The 12,253-nt window shown below is 38.2% G+C and overlaps 1 protein-coding gene across 19 annotated transcripts in view; it reads left to right on the top strand.

The window, feature by feature from the left end:
• Positions 1-473: 473 nt before the first annotated feature.
• The window catches only part of NRXN1 (neurexin 1), a 1,138,108-nt gene continuing 1,126,328 nt past the window's right edge, over positions 474-12,253 (top strand). For 18 of the 19 annotated variants that reach the window (XM_047068175.1, XM_047068174.1, XM_047068172.1 and 15 more), the window contains exon 1: positions 474-1,245. In XM_047068175.1, coding sequence (XP_046924131.1) covers positions 474-1,245 — 772 coding nt within the window. Of the gene's footprint in view, positions 1,246-2,346; positions 2,398-12,253 lie in introns of all 19 variants that reach the window. The other variant, XM_047068156.1, reaches the window with a different exon arrangement.

The raw sequence follows: 12,253 nt of genomic DNA, 5'->3' as shown, positions 1-12,253 counted from the left end.
CTCTGACAAGTATTTGCTTCTTAACGGACTCTGTTTCCCTTTTGCCTGGTACCACTGATGGTACCTCGCAGATGATAGTATTCGAGGAGTGAAGCATCTGTTGACACCACCGATGCCCTTGAACTAGGTCATCGGACTCAAATGGATAAGTGACTTCCCTTGACCTTCTGTTAACGCCGTTTCCAGAACGTTGCTTCCAAAGTGTATCCTCCCTTTGGACTGGAAGATCTGCTGCTGCCCTGTACCACTGGGGTCTACGTTTTCCAGTTGGGAGGGGACTACAGGGAGAGAGGGAGGGGTTGCTGGAAGAAGAAGAAAAAAAAAAGAGCTAGATAAAGGAGGGCGCATCCCTCCCACTCCTGCCCATCCCCTTACCCTACTTGTTTCCAGACCCTTATTTCTACGTCACGGTGTCCAGGACCATTTTGACCCTGTCGGCCCCGGCACCCCCCCGCCGCACCCCAGCCCCGAGCATGGGGACGGCGCTTCTCCAGCGCGGGGGCTGCTTTCTCCTGTGCCTCTCGCTGCTGCTCCTGGGCTGCTGGGCAGAGCTGGGCAGCGGGCTCGAGTTCCCGGGCGCTGAGGGCCAGTGGACACGCTTCCCCAAGTGGAACGCCTGCTGCGAGAGCGAGATGAGCTTCCAGCTCAAGACTCGCAGCGCCCGCGGTCTCGTGCTCTACTTCGACGACGAGGGCTTCTGCGACTTCCTGGAGCTCATCCTGACGCGCGGCGGCCGCCTTCAGCTCAGCTTCTCCATTTTCTGCGCGGAGCCCGCCACGCTCCTGGCCGACACGCCGGTCAACGACGGCGCCTGGCACAACGTGCGTATCCGCCGCCAGTTCCGCAACACCACGCTCTTCATCGACCAGGTGGAGGCCAAATGGGTGGAGGTCAAGTCGAAGCGCAGGGACATGACCGTGTTCAGCGGCCTCTTTGTCGGGGGGCTGCCCCCGGAACTGCGCGCTGCGGCGCTCAAGCTGACGCTGGCCTCGGTGCGGGAGCGAGAGCCCTTTAAAGGGTGGATCCGTGACGTGAGGGTCAACTCCTCCCAGGCCCTGCCAGTGGACAGCGGCGAGGTGAAGCTGGACGACGAGCCGCCCAACAGTGGCGGCGGGAGCCCGTGCGAGGCTGGCGAGGAGGGCGAGGGCGGGGTGTGCCTCAACGGAGGCGTGTGCTCGGTGGTTGACGACCAGGCGGTGTGCGACTGTTCGAGAACCGGCTTCCGCGGCAAGGACTGCAGCCAAGGTAAGGCCCGACGCCTGACCCACCGGGGGCCTCGGCCTGGGCAGGGCGCGGGGAGGCAGGGCGAGGCAGGCGGGGCCGGCTGGTGCATGGGGTCTTCCTTCTCTGGACAGTGTGTTGCAGCTAGTTTGCAAGGTGAAGACCTGTTTGTGGCCTCTCGGCCTTATCACCTCCCACAGCTCCTCCTTTGGCATCCTCTTAATGGTTTTTAAGCAGACCCATTTCCAGGTTCAGATTCCTCCTGGGAACCCTTTGTGCCAGCCCCACTTCCTTCCAAGTGGCAAGTACAAGGACCTCTCCTCTTCAGACTCCTCGGGTTGTTAGGCCGCTCCCCATCTTCAGAGGGCCATGGCCCACCTGAATGACCGCTGTGCTTTCCTCTACCACCTCTAAGTCTGTAATACGCAGATGTTCCCCATAAGATGCAGACAAGCATCTACAAGATTGGGCACACTTGGTGAAGAATGAAGTGCAGGGGTGGTTCAGTATGGTTGAAATCTCCACGTTTGTTATTCGTGGTAAAGGACAGGGGGAACAGGATTCGTAGGAACTGCTTTGCCTTTTATAAGGAAAATGTAAAGTCCTGCTCTTGGTTGTGGAAAAATGGGGCAGTGGGAGGGGGCACATGTGAAAATTGTTTTGATTAGAAGGAGGAGGGTTCTTGGAATTAATGTTAATTTCTGCGGTTATGTCCATGTCCAACATTTGTCAGTTTAGGAAAAATTATGTGATTTCTCTGGTTTCTTGAAGTGGGAGACAGGTCAGCTAATATTTAGAAATGTTAGAGATTAAATAACGTATTTCTCAATTAGCAGATGCCTTGGGAAGATAAATAGCACAGAAATTTAGATGTTGTTGGACTGGGAGGCCTCTGTAGGCTAATAAAATAGGGAATGCATATGAAGGATTGCAAGAGATTTCCTGAGTATATTTAGCTAATGATATTTATCTGAGGCCAGGCTGTAATTTCTGTTGTTTTTAAGGATTGAAACAGTGCAGAGTTAAACACACACACACACACACACACACACACACACACACATACACTCACACACAAAAACCATACTTAAGTTTTATTTTCTCCCTTTCATAAATAAAATTCAGTCATTAATGTGTGTCCAATGTTGCTACATGACAATGACCAAGGAAAAATATTTTATAAATACCGAAAAACCTATGAACAGAAAGTTACTGATATGCAAAAGATAAAACATGGATTTATTTGTGGCTGAGCAGGAGAGATGTCAGGGTTTAAAGTAGATAGCTAATGGGTCAAATCAAGACAGTCAACACATGGATAAATGACATGTATGACTGAAGTTGTTTTTAAAAATATTACTAAATCTGATTTAGCTGTAAGGACAAAAGCTTTATGTGTGGCTGTATTTTATTGTATAATGTCCCCTGTTTTTTTGTTTTTTGTTTTGTTTTTGTTTGTTTTTTTTTTGTTTTGTTTTTTGTTTTTTGGGGTTTTTTTTTTGCTGATACCAATAAGAGGAAGTAGCCCTTGTAAATCTTATTAGACTTGGCAGTTCTCTCTCATTTGACTTTAAGAGAAATGAAGACTTGGTAAAATTTATGATAGTTTAAAGGGAGTACTTAGAAAGAAAAAAGCTGGTCATTAGAGAAAGAAGAGTTCTGTAGCCTTCATGAGTTTAAGGGGAAAAACATGTAAAGGGTTATTTTATTATTCTCTGCCTTCATGAAGGTCCCCCCCCCATTATATTTTGGCTAAGTAATTGTAGAAGACTATGTATTCTATGGCCTATACTGCACTTCAGCTTGGCCAGTAAATTTCCATGGATTTAACACCAGGCTTTATAGTTAGGTTTTACCAAATAAAGCCTAATTTTATTTATTACAAAAATAAAACAGTACATGTTTTTCCTCTCCCAAATCTCATTTAATTGTAAATCTTGAATGAAATGGCTACATATGATGATTTGCTTTATGATGATTTGAAGTTCCATGCATCTGCACTGATTAATAGAAATAAATTTTGAAAAATGAACATTATTTTATGGGAATATTGCTCTAAGTATCCTAATGTCACTTTAAAATACAGAGCAGGCAGTTTAATGAAGGACACTTGAGATATAACTTCCTTCCTTAAATTAGGAAACAAATATGACACAATGACAGCTTGTTCTGTGTGGGAGGGTGTTTTAAATTAAATTTTTTATTTTTTTGTGCATTTTAAATGTAGGGAACCAGGGATCATGCATAATCAGGAACACTTAAGAGTGGAGAAAGCATGGCAAAAGTAATATGTTGAAGAGAAGCAGAATTAGATGTTTCTGAAATGCATTTTATTTTGCCAATGGATAACTTTCCATAACAGGAAGAATTTAGAATTACCAAGATACATAATTGAACAGTCTAGTACCTGATGCATAAGGTAGTTCAATTCAGAAAAGAAAAATCCATCAGGATGGTTCTGGAGCATTGATTCGTTTTGAAATTTTGATCTGGAAACAGAGTGCAAAGATCACCACTAGTCATGAAAGGAAAACAAAAGGCTGGATTCTTCTGATTATCACAGAAATGAGAGATGGAGTGATAAAGGCAGAGTTGACCAGCCCAGGAGGATTGGCTCCATTTTGTGTATTTTCTCTATTTCATGTGTGTCAAGTGACTATTAAATAATTAATTGAGAATGGATGCCTCTCTGAACACCAATCATGTATTGATGGCTAGGGATAGATGGTTTCTATTCAGATGAAGTATAAGCAAAACTTTGCCTGTAGCCAGTATTTACACTGATTGCCACATTCTTTTTAAAAACTAAATTAGAAGCAAATCCACATTCATTATAGAAAATTTAGGAAAAAAATTAACAGCCAACATTAAATAAGATTCAAATTACATCTAGTTCTGACTAAATTTCTCTATTAACTTAATATTTAGTATCATTTGATTGACTTCATATTAAAAATACAGTAAGAACTACTAAAAAGACAATGATAATATTCTTTCTCTCCTTTTTTTTTTCTGGCCCAGAATGTGTTGCCACAACTTCTGTATCTATGGTTTTCTAGAATATTTTTATTTAATGAGCTCTGTTTCATCCTTACTCTACTTTATTCAGGCCTAGCAAGTTTTATATATTTATTTATGTAGCAATGGAAGGAGAACACAAGAAAGGTTATGTGTCATGACCAGGTTAGTGGCAGAGCCTGCTTAGGAGTACAGGCACTTGTATTCTAGAGCCTTGTGTTCTCTTCTCTGCTCAATAAGATTTCCATTTTATTATGATTGATTTTTTTTTTTTTTAGGTTCAGGCATTATTCAGGAGGAAAAAAAATATATATATATAAATGGCTGATAGAACAGAACTAACTTATGCATCACTTATGTTCTTTGACCCTGAAAGTCAGCCTCAGAACTCAACTATCCAAAAATGTCATCTTTCTTGAATGATGGATGCTTATGGGGTACATAGCTTTTTCGGTGAACCGTACTCATCTAAGTGCCCCAGGACCATTATTATTTAATAAGTTTCTGCTTAAAAGGACTAATAGTTTCTTAGCAGCTTAAAAGAATTAGTGAATTCCATGGCTATCCAGCTTAAAAATGAGAATAAAAGGCTGATCAATGAGAAGTGAAGTTATACTTTTTTTATGACTTTCAGGTTTCATGTATTTAAGGGTCATTTTTATTAAAAATTTCATACTAGACTGTGAGTGTCACTTTTATTTACTTTCCCTATTTAAATGGTCATGAACACATACACCTTATGTTGGCTATTTACTATAAATTACTAAACATGGCAGTGTGATAGATGTCATTTAATCAAGTCCCTTCTTTCTAAGACTTTACTAATGTTACCAGAGAGACAGCCATATTCACTCAGTCATTTCTACATTCATTTCTTTATTCAACAAATACTGATTGAAAGCTTTGTATGTGCCTGAGTAGTAGGCTCAGGGAATAATATGGTGAATAAACTCTCAGAAATAGCTCCTACGTTCCTAGATTTAGCACTCCAATGAGGAGACACAGTTATTTAAAAAAAAAAAAAAAGTAAATGGAGACTTAAAATGGCAGTATGTATTTTGGAGGACAGGTACATGATATTCTGAGAACTTAAAATAGTGTGAACTCACCTACCAAAGAAGGTTTCCTTGAGAATTGATGTTTAAAATCTGAGAGATGAGAAGGGATTAGCCAGAGTAATAATACTAGGTACAAAAGCCTGCTATAGGAAGTGTTGTGGCATATTCAAACAACTGAGAGAATGCCCTTGAGGATGGAGCTTTTATAGAGAGGAGTGGGGCCAGGTCTTTCAGGGCTTTCTAGATCATATCAAGCAAGGATTTGAATCTTTATGGTAAAAGTGATGGAAAAACAATGGAAGGGGTTAGTGTGGAAGGTGGGCAGGAGGGTGCCATTATCAAATTTATATTTCAAAATGTCACTCTGTCTACAGTGTAGAGAACACATTGATAGGGGGCCAGGGAAAAAAGAGAAAACATTACTTTCTGTTTGTCAGTCCACAAAATTTCTTTAAGCACCCACTCTAAGCTGGAGACTGAACGAGGGGGACATGGGGAAAAACAAGGTTCTTTCTTTTTTTTTTTTTTTTAATTTTTTTTCAACGTTTTTATTTATTTTTGGGACAGACAGAGACAGAGCATGAACGGGGGAGGGGCAGAGAGAGAGGGAGACACAGAATCGGAAACAGGCTCCAGGCTCCGAGCCATCAGCCCAGAGCCTGACGCGGGGCTCGAACTCACAGACCGTGAGATCGTGACCTGGCTGAAGTCGGACGCTTAACCGACTGCGCCACCCAGGCGCCCCACAAGGTTCTTTCTTTAAGGAACTTAGAATCTTTGTGAGTTTTGTTAAGCATAGAAATCTAAGGCCATTCATTGTTAAGAATTCTTGTTTCTATCTGCAAGAAGTATTTGAACACTTTCTGTGGATTATGATGAAGATAATATCCTCAGATAAACCCACCAAGTCTATAGACTTGGAGCGCATTGGCAATGTCATTCTTTGTTGTACCCTCCAAGAACCTTGTTCAATATGCTTTTCTTGTGACGGTATATATCGGTTGATTAATTCTAGGCTTTCAATAGTTCAACTGCTGCAATAAAGAAAAATATTACGTAGGTACTTAATTTCTTTATTCTAATTGAGAATTTTTATTATGATTAAGCAAGCCTTTAACACAAATGCGTTTGTAAAAACTTACACCCTCCATATAAACTAATACATTTATTCATCTCAATCCTATACTTAAATAGTGATGTTTCCTATATTTACTCCAGTATATAGATATAGGTATTTAATGGACTTATCCTTTTATGATTTGTCTTTGAGGCTCTCCGATAAGTTAAAATTATTTACATGTATCTGCAAAGAAGCTAGATACTATATTTGAGCTTAAAAGCTCAAGTAAGATATTCTTGTAGTTATTGTAAACATATTTTAGCATACATTTACATATATGCCAGTGAAATCATGTTCCAGCTTTGGATACCATTAAATGAAATGTGATAATAAACTTATAAAAAACAAAACAAAACAACTCCTGATTTACTACAGGAAGGACTAACACTATATAATATTTATGCTATTGTTAGCTATATTATGAGAATACCTGAAGCTACCATGGTTCCTGAAAAGTCATTGACCACGTTTTATCTTCCTTTCTCAGTAAACATTTAGTGGCCACATTGCTTGCAGGGTTAACTCCTATAAATGATCATAGAAAATTAAGTCCCAGAGATATTGGATTTTATTTTATTCTGGAGATAATAAAGCTACTGTTAGAAGTTTCTATGCAAACTGTACTTTTAAGAAGTGTATGTGATTATGACATAATTCAGAATAAATCATTTTTGTATTCTAAAAGTTTTGAGTTTGTTATGCAAAATAATATTATGCAAAACCTATATACTTTTTTCCCTTGTGTACTTATGTATAATTTTATGGCACAGTCCCTTTTCTATTAATCGAAACTTAGGAATTGGTAAATTTCTCGGTCTTTGCTAAATAATAAGTCTTAAAATGTTCCAGTTAGGTTTTAGATACAAAAAGTCTTTTGGTGAGTTGTATCAGAGCTCTTCAAAAATTGCATGTTTTTTTTTTTTCTCTTGTGCATAGATTCTATGTGTTTCTACTTGGATATGGGAATGGGTGTGGTGCTCTCTCATAATCTTTTCCTGCCATGTTATATACACAATGTGTGTAAACAGAATGTGGCATGTCATCTGAAAAACTAAATTCTAACTAAATTCTAGATGTGGCATTGCCTCTAAATCACTGCTACAGATAGGGTAAGGTCACTGATGTTCTTTGTTTCAATTTTCAAGATTGTAAATTGAGAAACACAAAATCAGACAACTAATACATTTGAGCTTCTGCTAACCTATTTCAGGGTGTGAGTAGTTAATAGATATAAACTCCCAGAAAAATGTGAACATTTGAAAGAACTATCTAACGGCAGCAGCGTAGATGGCCCTAAAATTTTGTGAACGTTAGTAGTGAAATGTTAAACATGTTTCTGCAAATCTATGTTGGGGTCATTTTAAATGAAGTTTAGATCATTCATACTCAATAGTGTGTATAATATGTGGTAGTTTTCTTATTACACACTGACATGTTAGTACAGACAAGCTGAGTAAAGAAGACAATGGTTCCTTTGTTCCTTCTGTGTAAAAATCTAAACAAATGAAATAAACAATTTAAGGCAGCAACTAAGTGGGTGTATATTATGATTCTATTTATATGAAATTCAAAACAGACGCAATTAAACTCTGGTGATAGAGTTCAGAATTTGTGTTACCTTTGGCAATATGGACTAAAAGATGGCGCAGTGGAGCCTTTCACATGATCTGCTTGGTGTTTACATGGATACCTACACGTAAGAAACTTTATGTATGTTCTATCTCAATTTAAAAAATTTCTTTAACTTATGAAAAGAATGATGCTAAATGAATACACACAATGTGTACATATTCATACCCTAAATACATGTAAGAATGTACTTAGGAAGGAATTCTCAATGGAAATCCGTATTTTAGAATGGTAGGCAAAGGTTCAAATATTTGTAACATAAATCCAAAGAACATTCTGGAAAGCAAGTGTATATACATGTCAATACATTTAAGGGTAATGTGAGTATTCTGTTTCAAACCTCGGTACACCCTTTGACTTGTTTCCAATTTCTTGTGCCTTTATAATAGAAACACATACATAAAGCAATAAACCATTCCTATTTTATATTTGCACCTATTAAGCAAAAGTCCTACCAACATATTCAAGCAATCTCAGTTTTCCATTTAGAACAGCTCAACTACTGGAATTTTAAGTAATTGGATGATGAGTATGTTGTAAGGGTTCGATAAATATTTGAATGAGTGTTTGGATGTTGGAAAAAACATTTCCAGTCTAATCATAACTCATATAATTATCTAAATCTACAAATATACATGATTTCTTCCCCCAAAATATTAGGCATCAAATTTTTTCAAAAGGTGTACTAGATGTCCCTCCTTTCTTGGTGCCATAAGCACCTCTTGGGTTTGAATACAATTTGAAATTATTGTAACTACTATTTAGTGTTTACTGAGTGAAAAGCTTTGTACAGTGTGCTTTGTCCATCTTAACCTTATTTACTACTACAACATCCTACTTGTTATAAAATTCCCATTTTATAGAGAAAATTGTGGATTGGCGAAGCTACCTTGCCAAAATCCCATAGCTTAATGACAGAGCTGAAATTTGAATCCGGGTGTGTCCACTACCCCAGCAGGCAACTCTCTCCATTATATGACATAACCTGTGTGTTTCACTTAACAGACAGCTGATGGCCGCTGGGAATTTGTTTATGAGTTGTCAGCTTGCTGCTGATATGAATGCCTGACTTGTAATAAAGCTTTCAGAATTGGAGATCATGGCAGACCCTTAAATTTAGTGCCATTTCCTAATATCATGATAATAAAGAAACAAAATAGCTTGTCAGAATTCATCACACTCAGTTTCTATAACACTTGCTTACTTTCTGCTTTTGTTGACCTTCTATTAATATTATGCTTAATGGGTTGATTCTACTTTAATGTAGCTACAAATAAAGCCTCTGTATATTGAACCTAAAGAACTAAATTAATCTGAAGAAGTACATTTAACTATTCTTTTAAAATTTTTTTAAAAGTTTATTCATTTTTGAGAGATGGATAGAGACAGAGTGTGAGTGTGGGAGGGGCAGACAGAGAGGGAGACACAGAATCTGAAGCAGGCTCCAGTCTCTGAGCTGTCAGCACAGAACCTGACGCAGAGCTTGAACTCACAAGCCGGGAGTCAGATCATGACCTGAGCTGAAGTCGGACACCTAACCAACTGAGCCACCCAGACACTCCATGAAGTGCATTTAATTCTTAATCTTTTGAATGAAAATACTTAGGTTTCACAAAACAGGCAACACAAAATTTATATCCATCTCAGAATCTGGGAGATAACGTTATTGAAATTATAAAATTTCATGGTGATTTAGCATAAACAGAAAGATCTGTCCCCATCACAAAGGTAGCCACTTAGAGTTGTTGAGTTAGAACATGGTTCTGCTGAAGCTATAGATGATGATACACTGGGCACTTAATTGAAATTACATAATGAGGGGCGCCTGGGTGGCGCAGTCGGTTAAGCGTCCGACTTCAGCCAGGTCACGATCTCACGGTCCGTGAGTTCGAGCCCCGCGTCAGGCTCTGGGCTGATGGCTCGGAGCCTGGAGCCTGTTTCTGATTCTGTGTCTCCCTCTCTCTCTGCCCCTCCCCCGTTCATGCTCTGTCTCTCTCTGTCCCAAAAATAAATAAATAAAAAAAAAAACGTTGAAAAAAAGAAATTACATAATGAGAGTGTAGTATCTCTTTTTGGATAAGTAAGTTTGACTTCCCAACACATCGCCTAAAATTGAGTTCAGGAACAGTTCTTAGAGTTAGAAAGATGTATTCCCTATGCTATTTCTGGTATATATGAGAAACTATTATTGGAAGGAAGTAGGAGGAGAACAAGTCTGACCTGGCAAGCCAAAGTGCTGACCTGGACTCTTGTCTAGTAACTTGCGCTCAAAACTGTCTGGACTGTAATTAGAAATACACTGACGCCACATTGTAGAACCGAGTGCTACTTCAATAGCACTTTCTTAGATTGGTTCCCAGGAGGGATCTGGTGGTCCAAAAGTTAAAGGAAGAACTGCCAAGAGGAACAGTCGCTTCACAAGTGCCCTAACATGAGGAGGGGCTTTCTATATTTAATTATAGACGTAATGAATTCTGTGTGGATGACATTCCGCAACAGAAACAACACTGATCAGTGTAGAAGCTGCTATTGGTGGTGACCTAACAATACCGGGCCTTTTATGTGGAACCAGCTAAGCTTACGTGTTAGTCAGACGTTGCTAGATTCAGCAGAATGAACTTCCCCAGTCCAACAGAGGCAAGGAAATTAAAGACTCATGTTTTTCTTCTAAGTAATGATGTCTCCCTATAATTAAGCGTGCCTGGACTCTCCTTAGGGAAATAGCTGGCATGGTAGCATATAACTATAGCTGCCGTATGGAAGATACTACTTCTCAGCTTAAACCATTTATCTGAATGCAACGTTGATTTATTTCAGCAAATAATGGAATTATTTATTAAAAATTATTACATATGATACTTAAGGTACTAAATGTTTAATTTATACAATTGAAAACTTAAATATAGAAAGGGGTATATTATATTTCATGACCCAAATGCACAAGTAAATGTTTAAGAGGATACATTTATGAACCCGTATTTTAAAAATTGCATCAACTTCCTGTGACATAAAGTATTGATTTTTAAATAAAGATTTTTAAAATAACGAAACATGTATTTTTGAGAAATAAATGTATATGTGTGTATGTAGATAAACACAGAAAGATACAAAAATATGACATAAATAAGAACATTATATAATGTAAGCAGAAGAGGATATTTTTAAGTCTTAGAAATCCCGTTAAGGGATGCCTGGGTGACTCAGTTGGGGTTAAGCATCCAACTTCGGCTCAGGTCATGATCTCACGGTTTGTGAGTTTGAGCCCCACATCAGGCTCTGTGCTGACAGCTCATAGCCTGGAGCCTGCTTTGGATTCTGTGTCTCCCTCTCTCTCTGCCCCTCCCCTGTTCATGCTCTGTTCTCTCTGCCTCTCAATAAATAAATGTTAAAAAAAAGAAAAATATACATACATACATATGTATGTATTTATATATATGTATGTATATATATGTATATACGTATGTATATATATGTATATACACACGCATATATACACATATAAATCATGTTAAAATAAATTTTTACAAATATATATTTGTTAAACATGTCATAAAAATAAAATGTCTTTATGATTTAAGGTAGTCTATGTAATATATATTTTTTTCTACACAAGACCTTAGGAACTTGAAAATTCTATGCTTATAGTAAGACAAATGACTTTCTGTGATCAGGCATGGGATTAGAGATTTTGAAGTTTGTGCAAAATAGCATTTTCATATTATTGATTGACAGCATCTCAACTATGCCTGGGGGTTGTATGAAAATCTAACTGTAGTAAATCTTGCTCTCAGATTTCTCTGACAGTTACCAAGATTAATTTGCTTTGATGGAACTTTAGCTATTATTATTAAATAATAATATTTACTTATAGGAATGAGCCACAATATGTTTAAACACATGGAAAACAATAAACTAATATTAATAATGACTTCTTTAAAACTTCTATCCGTAAGAAAAATAGAGGGTTAAACTTATTTAATGAGCTCCTAATAAGTTCAGAATAAGCCAAGACCACCACAGGGATATTTTGAAACAGCCACTTTTAAAATCAAAAATATCTCTCAAATCTCTTTTACCAGAGTAGTTGGAGAATCTATAAGAATTTTTCTTAATATTTAAATGAGTCATGTACAAGTTTCAGAACATGCCCTCTTGGTCACTTTCTATCATTACGTGAAAATTTTGGGATTCGTACATCATTAATTTT

Source organism: Lynx rufus, unplaced genomic scaffold (assembly GCF_022079265.1).
Source record: "Lynx rufus isolate CCGP_SWC_20201006 ecotype Redwood Valley unplaced genomic scaffold, mLynRuf1.p SCAF_8, whole genome shotgun sequence".
Lineage (NCBI taxonomy): Eukaryota > Metazoa > Chordata > Mammalia > Carnivora > Felidae > Lynx > Lynx rufus.
The sequence above is the reverse complement of the archived record's forward strand: the minus strand, read 5'-3'. Positions and strand labels throughout refer to the sequence as shown.